Genomic DNA, 15811 nt, shown 5'->3' on the forward strand with positions numbered 1-15811 from the left:
CAAATCCATCATCTCTATTATCATGATAAGTTACTGTATGCTGTTAGTGAGCTTACAGGGCTTGTTGGAACATTGAAGTGTAACATGCCTAAACTTCTCCAAGAGATTTGGCTTGGTATGGTGAGATATTTTCACATTAAGAAAGAGACGACAACAACATGTCGCTGATTACATTGGTTTTTGAAACAGGCATAGCAGAAAATTATTCTCATTGACCTGAATGATTTCTAATAGGATTCTGTTGTTTTTGCCTCTGGGCCTTGTGTTTAATACTTGTGTTAAAATAGTAATTTCTGAGGGTTGGCAGATGCTATCAATATTGGAGATGGGCAAATAAGGGATAAATCTGTATCCTATAGTAAGTTGTATATGAGCAAGCTGGGTACTTTATTATGGGAAAATGTAAAGCTGTTTTTCTAGGAATGGTTCAGGATTCTATTCTGAGAAGCAGCGAAATATCTAGAAAAGACTTAGGAGTTAAGTCACATTATCATGAGCTTTCTGTATGATTCAGCAGCCAAATTACCCTTGACTGTATAAATAGTGGAAAATTGGATAGGAATAGGCAAATTATATTCCATCTGGATTTAGTACTGGTGTGTCTGCAAAGTTCTGTGGCTGTTTTTGATATCAGAGGCAACAAGAATGCTTAAAAACCGGAGAGAGTGCTGAGAAAAGGCATGAAAATGATGCAGGGATGATAATAGATGCACTACATGAATGACATACTGAACTCCTTAAATCCAATCTGATGCCCTGAGACCTGCTAGAAGGGCGATATCATTGAGCATGATTAATTTAGTAGATTTCTGGAATGCATTACAGTGATATTTCGGGTAGACCATGAGCCAAGTGGGAGAGCTGGTCTCCTGGATCTGCTGCTTCCAGAGAGCTGAGGGACAACTTTCAGGTTCAGGATGGGTATTAGGAAACTTTCTCAGGTTGGTGCTGCACTGACACAGGTTGCAGAGGGAAGTGCTGTGGTCACCATCCCTGGAGGTGCTCTTGAACAGAGCTTTCAGGCAGGAGGGGGATGACTTTTTACGTGGTCAGACAGTGACAGGACAAGAGGTAATGGTTTTAAACTAAAATGGGAGATTTAATTTAGATGTTAGGAGGAAATTTTTAACTCAGAGGATGGTGAGACCCCAGCACAGGCTGCCCAGAGTTGTAGGTGCCCCATCTCTGGAGATGTCCAGGCCATGGATGGACCCTGGGCAACCTGAGCTGATGAGTGGCACGCAGACCACAGCAGGGGGTGGAACTGGATGGACTTTAACGGGCCCTTCCAACCTAAGGATTCCATAATTCAGTGATCTTCAGCAAGTTGGGCACTCTGGGAGGGGATGTGATGCACAAAAGGGTGAAGCCCTTGTGAGACCTCACAGGTTGAAGGGGCTGTGAGACTTGAGAGGTTCCCAGTGAAGGAAAGCAGCACAATTCTGCCCTTGGGAGGGAGAGAAGAACGCCTGGGCTCCCTGAGATCAGCACGGCTTTGTGCAGGCAGCTTCCAGGGTCAGGAGGATGACCAGGAGGAAGAGCCTGCCACTTGAGGTCCACAAGTCAGTGTGACGTTTGGAAGACGTACTTAATCACACACACAAAGTTGTTGTATCAAGTATGCATCTGTTTGTCATTTCTCTTTCTGTGCTGGCTGGTAAAAGTGCATCTCATGTCCTGACTGTTATTTTAAAATAAGAGACACTGCCAGGCTGACAATAAAAATCAGTTTCTGTCTAGATGGAAATCCAGTGTTTAGTAGGTAACGTTTTAAATAGTATTTCCTGCCCCTTTCAGGTCTCTGAGCTCCCTTTTGTGGCGCACCGTAGGCCCTTTCTGTAAGAGCCTGGCATTCAATGTATTTAGAGTAAAATTACAAACAGAAGATTTTTGCAAAGGGAAAACATGCTGAATATCCAAATGACTGTTTAAAGTTCAAAAGTCAAGAAAAAGAACAAAAGTCAGATTTATTTTTCTCTGCTTGGGAAACGATAAAGATATGTTGCCAGAACTGCCTTCAGTGGATGGTTGACTGTCACATGTTTTTCTCTCTTCCAGTTAGCTGAAGGGAGACTGATGAGTTCAGACTTTTACACTGTTAAAAAGTATTGGACTGCACTCTTTCTGCTTACCAGTACTGTTCTGTAAAGCCTTATTAAACCTGAAGCTGATGCTTGACTGGATTCAGCTCTGTCTTTGCAGGCATCTCCTGGTTAATTTCTTAGTCCCATGCAAGGAAGCTGCTGGGTTCCCAGGATGTGCAGGGAGAGCTGGAGCATGTGTGGCTCAGGCTGGGAATGTGTGCTACTGAGAGAGGATGCTGATTTGAGGATGTTCATTACTTTTCTTGGAAATCACAGAGTCATTCAGGTTGGAAAAGAACTTTAAGATCACCAAGTCCAACCCCAACCCACCCCCCTGTGTGCACTGACTGTGTCCCCCTGCCACATCCCCACGGTTCTTGTTTCATCCCAGTTAAGGCACACTTCTTGCAGCACAGACAAGACAGCTCTTCCAGCCATGGCACCAGGCTTCCATCCTGTTGATGCTCTTAGTAGATGTTATAGTCTGGGGTCTGCTGGTGTTCGTTAGATTCAGCATTTTATAACTCGGCCATAAATTTGGTCCAGGGGGAGAAATAGAATGATTTTTGTCTCCCCTCTGTATTTCTAGCCATGGTTGCAGGTGCTTGGTACAAGCACATTTCATGTGGCGTAATGGGTGAGTTATCCGGTGTCTTAGTTCTTCTCCCTTAGCTAAAACTTCTCTCCTTTTTTTTTTTTTAAATTATTTGGAAACAAAATGCCTTTAAAAACAAGCATTTTTTGATTTGCTGCTAATGAATCACATGTTGGCAATGTTTTCTCTGACATGATAAACAATGTTCTGGTTGTCTGTCAGATTAGTGAGCCACAAACCCTGAAATGTTTTATGCCTTTTTTAAGATGCCAATTTTGACAGCCATTATAGTCTACCCCCCCAAATATCTTAGGCTTTATCAGTCTGAGTGGAATTAATGCTTTTGCTTTGGGATCTGAATGTACCTGGTTTTTGTCAGGTTTCTTTTTTTGCTTTTTGTGATATTTTTCTGTTATCAAATTGGACCTCCATCATCCTGAAAGCTGAACTCTGGAGCTTTCCACCCATCCAGAGTCAGCAATCAGTTGATGAATCCTTAAAAGATACCTAATAGCGATCTGAAGTTCATCATCCTTGTGATTTTGGTGCGCAGCATTCTTTCAGGTATCAGCATAACATCTCTCTTACTCTGTCTCTTCTCAGTGACATTTAATGTGAATACTGAGATCTTCATCATTTGGGACCATTAAAGAGGCCAATGTGCTTCTTGGAGAGTTGCTGTTAATCCTGCACACATCACGGTTTGGGAATTATCCAGCTTATCTCTGCAGTTCTACACGGCTTCCAAAGTGGAAGTTTTCTTCTTGCTGTAAATCTTCCCTATGCTGCAGTCGTCTGTTACACAACCACCAGGTTGCAGGAAAGGCCACTGCTATGTTGGGGAGAAGTGAAATGATTCTTCTATGGAAATGAATGTGACCCCTGCTGATGATGTAGGAGATTGTGTTGATTTATGGTTTCCTGTTGTGAACTTTGTTTCAAGTCTGCTGTGGATTCCTATTTTCTTCTGTTTTATTCTCTCATAGGTCAATAACTTACCATTTGTCATCAGCAGAGGATTTTTACACTAGCTGGAACAATTAGTCTCACTTAGACATCCAGTGATAAATAGGGTGGATGGGGAAAAAGGCAACCAGTGAGTTTTGTTTCACTGTTAGGCTTCGATGGAGCTGGGACTACGTGCCTTGCTCAGAAATAGGGAGGATGTGTATAGTTTTCGTGGACCATCTGGTATGTTTTCAGAATTTGACTGGCTTTCGTCCTAATCCCTGCATCTTATCTGTATTTTGTGTCAACCAAACAGAAACATGCTGACTGTAACAAGCTCTCCCTAACACAAGATCCCCCATGGTCATCATAAACTGTGTGGGAGCTCTGCTTGTCTTTGGCTTGTCCCCAAAACCAAACCCAGTTCTCATTGCTCCTCCAGCTTTCCCTTTTTCTGGGTGATGATGAGTGCTGAAGGCTTGGTCTGTTCTGTGAGCACCTTCCTAGGAAGCTGTGCTTCAGAATGCCTGCAGGGCTACCACAGTCCTATTCTCTTATGTAAAAAGCAAATGCCAGACTTTTATCAGCACTTGGCATGCATGTATTGTTTCCTCCATGCGTTGCAATAAAGTTGATGGCATCCTGGCTGCCAAGACCATTGGGTTTTTAAGCTGGAAGACAGTGGAAACTTCTCGAGTGACAACTTCCCAGTTTTAATAGAAGATGGTTTTGTTGCAGGTATTCTGAACGAAGCTTGACAAAATGCGTTGGGATAACCATAGAGACCAGACCAGATTACTGCCTGAAGCGACATTTGAGCGACATGCTGTCCTATGGCTGCACCAGGCTGGAGATCGGAGTGCAGAGCGTGTACGAGGACGTGGCCAGGGACACCAACAGGTGGGAAGAAACTTTTTCAACTCATTGCATGCTTTCTGGAAGCAAGTCTTAACCTGTTAAGAAAAGAATAATAAACTGCAATCGATTCATGGAATTCATTCTGACCATGGCTTGAGTAACGTAGAGTTTTGCGATATTTTATTGTAAAACTTATGATCTGTTGTATATTTCTCTCTTTTTTATTGCTTCGTAAATAAATGCAGTATTGTGAAGTAGAAAATATGCCTGGAGAGCGTTTGTAGATCTTGTCCTACATGATTCACAACCTTTAGTCTTGAGTAGATATAATATGGTATAATTTACTGTAGGTCCTTTGCTAGCCAGCAGCCTCTTCTCTGTACCAGATACCTTATTTGAGAGGAGAGATGACATTGGAAAGTGCAGGGGGTAAGGCACAGCCAAAACCAGCACCTATTGACGGATTAACCACAGTCATTCTAGGTATGAAGGATTTTTAGGGATGGCAAAATATGTTCTCAGGAAGCTTGTGATTTATTCCTCGTAGTCCTCGACCTGTAGCCAAAAGCACAGCTGTCCTACGTAGGAGCGTGTGCAATGCATTTTTCATCCCATCCCTTACGGGCAAGAAAGCTAATCTTCTTTTTTTTCCCACTGCAAGTCTGATAATTCTGTAGATATTTTGAAAGAAGTGATTCTTCTGTCGATGGTTTTTTCACTTGTACAACTTTCACTCGTACAACTTGCCTTCGTTCTTATTGTGTATTCCTGTCACCTAGCAATTGTCTTTGATAACTGTAATCATGCATAATGATAAATGGAGCATGGTTCAATAAGCAGAACGTATTTTTGTTAATGCTCACCTTAAAGGCAGTAGTGCAAAACCGAAAATGTTGGACATTTTCTTTTTAGAGCTTTAAAGAATTGTAAATGAGTTTCTTCCTGTGGGTTTGGCTGTAGTTTTGCTTGTTTGTGGAAGTGCAGGACTCAGTGGAGAGGAACGGCCATTGATTGAGCAGCCCAAGAGTTAGCAACTAACACTTATAGGTGGTGCTTTCCTCCTGTAGATGTCAGAGCTTTCCAAAGGAAAAGTTCCATGCTAGGGAGTTTAGCTAGATCTCACTCTTAGGCTGGATGTATCCACTAACGGTTTTTACTGACACATCATAAATTTAAGAAATCATTTCTTTTAAGCGCTTGAAATCTTTTTTTTTTTTTCACAAGCTCCTTTTCAAGATGTCCTGTCCTGAAGCGGAACTGTGAAGCTCCACTTAGCTCTCACTGCAGTCATCTTCAGGTTTCCTACAGCGTGCTAGATCAGAGCTGATGCCATAAATCATTCAGAGCTTTATGTCACTTCTGGCTTGTGAACTGCCTAATGAACCCTTGCTTTCCTGCTGATGAACCAGAGGAACAATGAAGTTGTATATTACTATTTCACTCAGAAATAATGCTGTATAGAATTACAGTTCTAAAGATTTTTGGTGTTTTTCAATGCTGCTTGCCGATTTCCTAAAAGACTTTGCAGGCTCTCCCAGGGCAGACAAAATAAAGGCTGTCGTTCATGCAACCCGCTCCAACGTTTTTGAACAATGAGTTGGAGTGCACTTCTAGAGAAGGGTGATGCAAGTTTCTCTTCCTTTTGAAATGACCTCATTTTGCTTCTGTTCTTCTACTTTGTGGGGGATGTGTTTTGCTTTAAACTTTTAATATTTTGCTTGTAGCAAAATGTCAGATTACAACCAATTAGGCTAACTGTTTGGAAATTACTTTCTATTATGTTCCATAAGTCATTAGTGAGGTTTTTGAGTGCCTTGGGTGGCTGTGAGGCAGAAAAATATTCAAGAACAGATCTAGGCATCAAATAATCAAGTTATTGATGCAGCTCAGATTCCACTTCTAATAAGAAAATAATTTTTATTTATGAAGCAAGTCTCCCATTTACTCCCCTCAGGCTACTCAAGGTCTTGAGTAATTCTGTCCTTGAACAGTTTCAGAAAAATACTGTAATACTTCTGGAAAAAAAAATCAGTAATAAACCTATAGTCATAAAACTACAGGAAGGGATTTAGCAGAAGTGGAATATAACAGTAGGGAGAAAGAGAGGAAAGGATACTTAAAATGAGGGAAGTAGCTGTTCGGTTTTGTAGAATCGTGGCATCATTAAGGTTGGAAAAGACCACTAAGTTGATCATGTCCAAACATTAACCCATCCCCACCACGTCCACTGACTGTGTCCCTAATGTTTGGTTAACATTAGGTCTCAGCAGAAGGTATGCATTCGTAGAGATGCTGCCATTGCATTGATTTTTCACCCAAAAGACTATTGAGTAGAGGAAGAGCCACCTGCTGAGCTGTCCTGTTGTCAAGGGGTGAGCTGGTGGGAAGGTGTGATGTTAACAAAATGGGCTCCATAAGAGAAAGCAAGTGGCAGATGTTGACAGATAGAAGTCTCTAGAGATGTCAACCAGTGCTGGAAGAGCCTGCAACTGGGCAAGATCAGAAACAAGAACTTATTACTGTCATGGGAAGGCTGGTCAGCTGGGATGGGAACCTTCCTGGAGCTGTTGAGTGATTCTGACTGCTCCATGGAGGCTTTCAAGAAAAATGGTCAATGTGGCACTTTGGGACATGGTTAGCGGGCACGGTGGGGGATGAGTTGGTGCTTGGACTTCATGATCTTAGTAGTCTTTTCCAACCGTAATGGTTCTGTGATTCTGTGGGGAGACAGAAGAAGTCTCCTGAACTGCAAAAAGTGGAAGAAGAGGACTTTGCTTGAGGCTGATGAGCTAGATGTGATTCAGCCTTTGTTCCTGCAGCCGTTTCCCACTCTCGATGAACTCCTGCAGAGCAAATCTGAGCTCCTGTGATGTAATGTCAGTGACAGGGAGCTCAAAATACTTCCAAACTCTCAATCCAGCCTATGATTGGGAAGTTTAACATCTCTCAGAAGCCACAAAGAGTTTGTTTTTCTCTAAAGGGAGTGCTTGAAAGTTTGGAAAGCCTGGCGCAGAAGATTTTCTAACTAACTGGCTTTATGTAGCACCCATCCTTCTCCTTTTCCTGTTCTAATACTTCTGTTTCTGGTTACACTTGTTTTGATTATACGTTGTCCTCAGTGCAGTGCGCCCTAGCTCATGCTGTGCCATCTCCTTCTGTCACATTGAAAGTGAATTTCAACAGCTCACAAAAGTTCCTAAGGCTGTGGTTTGGAAAGCTGTCAGGTGGTTCATTTGCTGAAGAAGCAGTAAACTTGACTACTATTTGCCCTTAGTTTAGCTTATTGTAGTAGAAGCCGTGTTTCAAGATGTGAATGGTGGTAGTCTGGTAATAGAACTCATCCATCCTTACTTCCTAGAAAATAATCTGAATTAAATATGTCAAAATATGTCTTCTTCTGTGTGGTCCTGTGTTGCCTGTCTTGGCTGTTTGGGGCTCTGAGTCTCTCTTTTTCTCTCTTCTCAGAGGTCACACCGTGAAGGCTGTGTGCGAGTCGTTCCACTTAGCCAAGGATGCTGGTTTCAAAGTGGTGGCACACATGATGCCTGATTTACCAAACATGGGGATTGAAAGGGACACCGACCAATTTGTTGTGAGTATGGCTCAGGATAACCAGGAGTTTCTGGTTTATTCCATCTTATGCTGCCTTTCCTTCTTAGCTCAGCTACTAGTTACGATCGAGGCCAGAATTGTTTCTTAAGGACAAACAATTTAAAATTCACTTTTGAAGGTGGAAGGTAAGAAAGATTTGTTGAACTACTTCATCCAGAAAATTATATCCCTGCCTCATGAAAGACTGAGTCACTCAGGTCTCTGTGGAACAGAGTTCTTCTGATATTAACTAAGGCTCTTACTTTTCTCCTAGTTGGTTCTCTTTCCTTGGCTTTAGAACAGTACCTGTTTCAAAGTTAGAAGTGTACTATCTCCATGGTAATTAATTGCAAAATGGAGTGTATAGGTGTATTATATAGCGACTCTTTTCCTGGCTCAGTGCTGTTCAATGTCTTTATCAATGATGTGGAAGAAAATTTAACATTATCTATAGAGAGATTAAAATGAGAAATGAAAGAGCAAATGGTAAACATTGTAGGGAATTAACCACTTTGTCTGATAATGTAGATTTTGTTTTCATGATCTCATTATTGTAAAGTCCAAATTCATCATCTTTTTAAAGTAGTGCAGAAATTGCAGTCACAACACGGGAATCATGGGTATATTTCAGTGCAAAGTCAGCTTTCTGGCACTAAAAAGCTGTCAGTGCAAGTGGTTTTGTGCAGGATTCCTTGAGTGTATTGGTATCACGACCTCATAGTACATAGGAAATACTATGTTCAGGTGACAGTATGAGGTTGGGGCAAAGTGATAAAGTGATGCACACAAAAGCTAGGGATGTAGTCAGTGACAGAGCTGAAAGTTAACTCAAAATTCCTGCTCCAGATTCTGTTGCTCCTGGACTATTTTCTTACAGTGCTGAAGGAGATGGAGGGTAACAGTGGGCATCAAATTAGCCATGTTGTCGTGTAAGTGTTTGTGCTGAAGGGTATGGCAAAGTCTGACTCAATATCTAGTGTGGTTGCAACCGTAGTTCTGGATTCTTTAATGGATCTGTCTTTACTGAGGTTGAATTAGTCTGGGGAGGATTTATGATGGAAGAATAGCAATACCGACTGAAAGATTTAAAGAGCTAACCTTGGATAAGACTCAGCAAAGAGAACACAGTAATCCAAAGTATTTGCAAGATGTAAAACTGGAGAGGGAGGAATTATTTAAGGCAGAATTACAAGCTTCTATGAAAAGTGTTATTTTATTTAATGATGATTATTCTATGCTGCTTATCCGTGATAAGTGGCTGAGGCTTTTCCACTGCAGAATCTGGAGTTACTCCTGCAGGAGCTTTGGGGAAGTATTTTTCCAGGAGTCTGCTTCAAGGGTATGGCTTCATGTGATGCTCAGCTGCCCGCAGGTTGTGCAGCTTAAGGGCTGCCCTGCTTGTCAGGGTGGTGCCATGCTGTGTTTCATCCATTTATTAAGGGCAGTTGTTGGAGAAAGAGAAGATTCATAAGGCAAAGTCCTTGTCCAAAAACAAGAACACGGTGAAAATGCAGCAATTGTGTGAGAAGGGATTAAAAGAAAGCTGGGAAAATCTTAGAACCATAGAATTATTAAAGTTGGAAAAGACCTCAAAGATCACCAAGCCCATCCCACCCCACCATGCCCAGTGACCATGTTGAAGCTCGTATGATTGGCCTCAGCCCATTGATCAGCCCGTCCATCTCCCTCTGCAGGGCTTTCCTACACTCAAGAAGATAGAGCTTAGCATTGAAAAACAAGAGCAGAAAGCAAAGTGGGGAAGGCCAACTCATTTAGAATAATTTTTCAAGAGAGATCTCAGCTTTAGAAGCTGGGAATTTGTCTGTGCTGATGTTGTGCCAGCTCTGGAACATGGAAGGAAGGAATTCACATGCTGTGACCAGGAGGGACAGTGAGGCCAAACAGAGAATGAGGCCTGAAGAGCATTAAGAAATCATTGTTCTTAGGAAAGGAGGAGTCAGAGAATCATAGAATTCTCCAAGTTGGAGGGAACCTGTAAGGATCATTGAGTCCAACCCCGAGCTCCACAGAGGACCACCCAAAAATCAGACCATAGTGGAAGGGTAAGATGAGATCAGAAGTTTGGGATGAGGGACTGGAATTGGCTGGAGGACCAGGAGAGCAAAATGTGAAGCGATGGAAAAAGAAGAGCTGGTGATGGCTTAGGAGGGGGATTCAGGAATGCAGAGGGGGTGATGGGGTGATCAGCTCAAGTGACAGCCACGTTAATGAGTTCAGAAACATGAAGTGGGGCTCACAGATCAAATTAAGATTGGATGCCAGTGAGTGTAGAGGTGAGGAGCCAGAGGATGAGTAATCAGTGTGGAGGATAAAGCCCTCAAGTAGTAATGTGAATGCTGCAGAGTGAAGAGGAGAAAAAGGACTCAAAGAGGTGGGCTGCTGGAGAAGGGCTGAGAGATGGCAGCAACACAAAGAATTATAGCCATGTTGTTTTAAATAGAGGAAAGAGAGAGGAGATCTGCATGAAAGAGGCAGCAGCAAGGTGGGTGCCCAGCAAAGTGATCACCGTGTGCTTCACAAAATGAAGCTGCAGGGGATGGGAGAGGAGAGGTTGTGGATCACTGTGACATGTTTCAAGATGGAGTGGTAATACGGGCATGTTTTCTCTTTCAGATTCTCAGTGCTTTTCAACCTGCCTTAAATGTTTTATAACTTATTCTTGAAAGATCTTTTGTCTTAAGGGAGGAGGACCATTTGTTTCTTTTGTTTTGCCTCACACTGGCAAGCATAAGAGAAGTGCCCAGCAGATCGCAGTTCCTTCTATCTGGCTGAATCCCCAGGAAAGTACATTCTCTATTTCCTACCCCAAAATTTTATATCATGAGTTTTTAAAAACAGCTTATTTTTATGTTGTGCTGTGTAAGTGTTGGCACCTACTGGTAAATATTTAGACACTTCTGTTGCATAAAAAATACTGTGATAGCAAAGAGAGGAACCAAATGGAGAGCACCTGTTGCATTCATGCGAGAATCCAGAGCTGCTCATCAGTAGAGTAGTGCTCTGTTACACAGTTTGGGATTGCTTGTTCCTCTGCTTCACAAAAACCTTTATCTTGCTATAAGATAGCTCTAATTTTGGAGCGACCAAGACAGCTGCACTTTATCGAGGATCCCTACAGATTTTTGCTTGTGTGATATTTCTAACCAAGTCTAGAAATTTATTTACTGTGGTGCTAACTGTTTCTTGACATGTGCTTTTCAGAGCAGGGAAAGGTAGGACAAAAAGGAACCAAGATGACTTTAGAAGGTCTAAACACTGCCTTCATTACCAGTTGATATATTAAGGATGGAGGTTTCTCTTGGGAAGATAATAACTTGCTGATTGTGCTGACTGCGTACTAAAAATACTGGGTGCTTCTTCAAATTGAACAGGCAATTATGGTGTCAGGAGTAACATTGCTTCTGTCCCTCATGACCTATTGATTTTGAAGTGTAACCTGCTACTTCCACCCAGCAGCGAGGTCAGTTACTCTTTTGCAGGCGTTTGTGTATTGCAACTCTATTCCTGGAAAGCATCTTAATAGTTATTAAGAACTGTAATTTATGGATAGGAGCCAATATATTAGATCTGCCTTTTGGTATCTGTATGTGTTCTCTCTTTCACAGCGAGTAGCAGGTGGGTGGCTTTCTGTCTGCCTTCATTATGAAGATTATTATGTTCTTTTTTTTTCTTTAAGCAGAGTGGATGTGCTAGCTCTCTTTCTCAGCTATGATGTGCTTATCCACCCCTCCTTCCCCCTTTTCCCTTTTTTCCCCTGTTACTGTTGATTCTTTTTATAGCCTCAGAGGATTTCCTTTCCACTTCAGATCTTCTGCCTGCATTCCAAACATGGGAAGATGCTGCAGGAGGCAGCATGCTCTGCTTCCCCCCACCACCCGTGTCCTTGTGCCAGGAAGGGAGGTAGTGTAGTGTGCCCACACGCGTGCACGCGCAGCCACACGCAACTCCACTGCTTACTGTTGGCAAATGCAAACAGAACAGATTAAGACTGCTTTGCAGTGTCTCACGTAGCAGGTGGTCGGAGAAAATAATTAGAATAATAGCTAGAATAAATCAAGGGCTCAGCGGGAATAATGGAATTGTTACCAGAGCAGACACCTCATTCTGTGGAACACGATAAACACTCGGCTCTGCTCTTGTAGCACGAGAGAGATGAGGTGACTCTAGGGGCAAATGGTTGGGAGGATTCATGAATCACACTTGCCAACAGGGCTACCAAGCAGAACTTTAGGATTGAAGCAGAAACTTTAGGAGGTTGAAGAATTCCCAGTATACTGTTGCTAATTCCTTGTTCTGCATCTGCAGAGTCACTGAGTGGCAGTGGTATAACCAACAAACTGTATCTGTTGTATAATAATTACTGCTAAGGTATTAACATTTTCTAGTGTAAGCTGTGTTGCTGTGTTTGCCTTTACTTTGTTAATGATATCTGCCTAGGCATGGTTTGCTGTTGGTGCATTCTGAGAGATGGGTGTAAGCCCATCTCAAATGACTTGAAGGACCTGTGTAAAGGAAAAGAACAGGGAGGAGGACCAGAACATCATGAAATCATTCAGGTTAGAAAAGACCTCTTGAGATCACCCAGTCCAACCCCACCCCACTGGGCCCACTGCCCACGGCCCTCAGTGCCACATCCCCACGGTTCTGGAGCACCTCCAGGCACGGTGACCCCAACACCTCCCTGGGCAGTTGTGCCACTGCATCACTGCTCTTCTGGAGAAGAAATTATTCTTAATACCCATCCTGAAATGAAGTTTCAAGTGTGGGAAATGTCACAGCAAGTCACTGGCAGAACCTTCCAGCTCTGAAGGTAGGCATTGCATAAAGTTAGGAGATGCTGCCCAGAAACATAGTGTTGGTCCCTCTGTGCTGAGAAGCTGTTTTTCCATTGAGGAAATCCTTGAGGAATCCTTTTGATTTCATTCTTTCCATACAAAGTCTCATATAAATAAAAGAATGAGGGTCAGAGCACAGGGAGGGCCGATTACTGGTCAGTGCTGGAGTTGAGTATCAGACTGAAGAGGTCTGGTTCCATTCAGTAGAGCCGTTCTTACAGTCTTGAAATAAAATGCGCTCATTGAATTATTTTGGTCCGGTAAAAAAGAATCCTTTTCTTACAGTCATGTGTCAGGCTGTATTTTTATTTTTGTATTTTTTTCCTAAAGGAATCGCTAAATAAGCACTTCTCAGAAATAGACTAATTTTAGTGAAGTGCCCGATGCATCCGAGCTTCGGTAAGCAGAAAGCAGCAGCCTCACTTTGGTGTGGTGAACATCAGGGAGGAAAGCGATGGCCAAGTCAGGCAATGGCTGCTCCTTCCCACTCGGGTGTATTTGCTGTTGTAAAACTTTAAATACTGTTGTATCACCTTTAGCTGTAAATAAGGAGACAGTTTTCCCGAGGGCTTTCGATTTTATTAAGGAGCTGAATTTCATAATGAAGGTAATATATTACAACTCTATCAGGAGCTTTTAATAACTGTAATAAAAAAAATAGTTAAGCTGCTGATCTCCATTGATTTTTTTTTTCTTTTACTCGTTTGGGAAGACAATTATCTGTGTTTTTAAATATAGCTCTGAAATGTTTAGTGGGGTAAATGATTTTCCTTTCAATTCCTACTAAACATCTCATTGAAACACCACTGCTGGCAGGTAGCCAGCATTACCTCTGAAAACTTTTTCTTTTTTTTTTTTTTCTTCATGAGCACATTTGGAGAAACTGATTAAGGAATATTTAACGATCTGCCCTTCTGCAACAGCTCCGAGAGCCTCTCCTGGAGGTTTACTGAATGTTAGAGTGAGAAAGCTCTTCACCAATTCGAGTTTCATGAGCTATGGCCAACGCCGTGGTAATTTTTATGTTAATGGGAATCGTGGTAGTAAGGAACAGGCTATTTTTAGGAACTGTTTTCACAGATAATTGCACTCATATTTCTGTGGATAAAATACCCAGATAAAGGCCCAGTGTGTGCCCGCTTCTGCAGATGGTCAAATTGTGTGCACAAAGCTTCTCTCCCTTCTCCAGTGTCTGTGTGGAAGCAACTTTTATTTGCTCACTGGGTGTGTTTGCAGCAGCTCTGGGTATGCTGCCTCTAAAGCACATCAGATTTCTCTCATTGGTTGTGTGCAAAGCAAGAAAGAAGCGAGGGGTAAAGCTGCAGCACTCAGTGTGATGATGTGCAGGAGCAGAACTGGTTGAATAGTACAACTGATCCCTTCTGCATCACCTGGGGACCCACACGTAACGTGTGTGTCACAAATGGGAAATGCAGAGGGTGAGGATTTCAGGGGCAGCACAATCTTAACCACATTGCATTGCCTTGCTCAGGAACAGCGTGTGTTCTTATACCTTTGGTATGAATATGATAAATTGCAAGGCTCCGTGGGGAAAAGCTACGCTTATTATGGGTCTTGGATTGCTTCCTTTGTCTTTCTGAATCAGTATTTTGTCCACGCATGCAATTTCCTGCAGCGTGCTGGCCGTAAAAGTTATGATAATAACCATTGCTATCTTTAAAATAGCTTCCCATTCAGAAGAAGCTTCCACTAAATATGAAGGTGCAGATGAGACCCTTTTTCTACCCAAACTAAAAGATCATTTTGGCACTTAACAATCCCCAAACAACTGCGTGTTGCGTAGGCTCACGCAGTTGCTCTATCTGTTCAAGTGGTGATTTTCAAGCCAGCATTCTGCAGTTGTTTTCTGGGGCTCTTTCGCTAAGGCCCCTTGCTGCTGAAGTCAATAGCGAGCATATGTCTGGGAACATAAAGCCAAATGGAAAGGAGCAGAGGAATAACATGATGCGTCCTGGGTAGGGGATGCAGATTTTCTGGTCATTTTAGGCAAAATTTTTTTTCTTTTCTCTAAAGCATACTGGAAAAACATAGTGGTTCTGCTGTGAACATAGTAATGGAAGGAATGCTTTGTAGGGCTGCGTGGGGTGGGAGAGAGCATGTGGTCATATGGGTGCCTGTTATGGAAAGGAGAGTTCTAACAAAGGAGAATCAGATTATCAAAAACATTGTAGAGTTGCTGGTCTCAATGATTTTTCAGGTAGAAGACATTCTTTAAAGTGATCCGTGTTGCAAAACTTGTGTACTGATTTCAGACAATGAAAAATGTGTTATTTCCTGTACTTGGCCCTAGGGGAAAACTGACCCTCCCAGAAACGTGAAGGACCAGAGTCCTGTGCTTGGTAAATGTGAAGGTGAAACTTCACAGCAAATTGATTGAGGTATTCTCATGGGTTTCTCCAAAACTGCGTAATAAATGGAGAGTCACTTGGAGCACCTGCAAGATGGAGCAGATGGGACTGCTCGGTGCGGTGAGCACAATCTGGAGAGACTTGTCTGGTGTTCACGTAAATACTGTGTTCAGGAGTCAAAAGCATGCTCCAAGGTCGTGCTGTTGATGCCCAAGGCGTCTTCCAAATGTTAAATGTCTCTTTTATTATTGAGTTGTATTGTGGTGCCTGGGACTGTCATAGATGAGGATCATGCAGAGAGCGACTATCCAGCAGTGTTTGACAGGAGGCAACCTGTAGATCCAAACCAGAGATAAAAGAGACTCTGAGAGGTACAGGATGGCAGTCAGGTTCCTTGTTGACCTGGCAGCAGCAATGTTCTGTGCCGTGTGCAGAATTAGGGTATTTATGATACTGAGATGCATGGTGTTGGTAAATAACTTATTGAGAACAACATGTCATCTGTGGACT

The 15811-nt window shown here is 42.5% G+C and overlaps 1 protein-coding gene across 1 annotated transcript in view; it reads left to right on the forward strand.

Moving 5' to 3' along the window:
- ELP3 (elongator acetyltransferase complex subunit 3) overlaps positions 1-15811 on the forward strand; it is an 82325-nt gene that overhangs the window by 23310 nt on the left and 43204 nt on the right. The window contains exons 8-9 of the mRNA XM_065730501.1: positions 4366-4527; positions 7951-8077. Of these exons, the coding sequence (XP_065586573.1) occupies positions 4366-4527; positions 7951-8077 (289 nt within the window). The remainder of the gene's footprint in view (positions 1-4365; positions 4528-7950; positions 8078-15811) is intronic.

This window comes from Cyrtonyx montezumae, unplaced genomic scaffold (genome assembly GCF_038088225.1).
Source record: "Cyrtonyx montezumae isolate F1298 unplaced genomic scaffold, pur_monq_1.0 scaffold_13, whole genome shotgun sequence".
Taxonomy (NCBI): domain Eukaryota; kingdom Metazoa; phylum Chordata; class Aves; order Galliformes; family Odontophoridae; genus Cyrtonyx; species Cyrtonyx montezumae.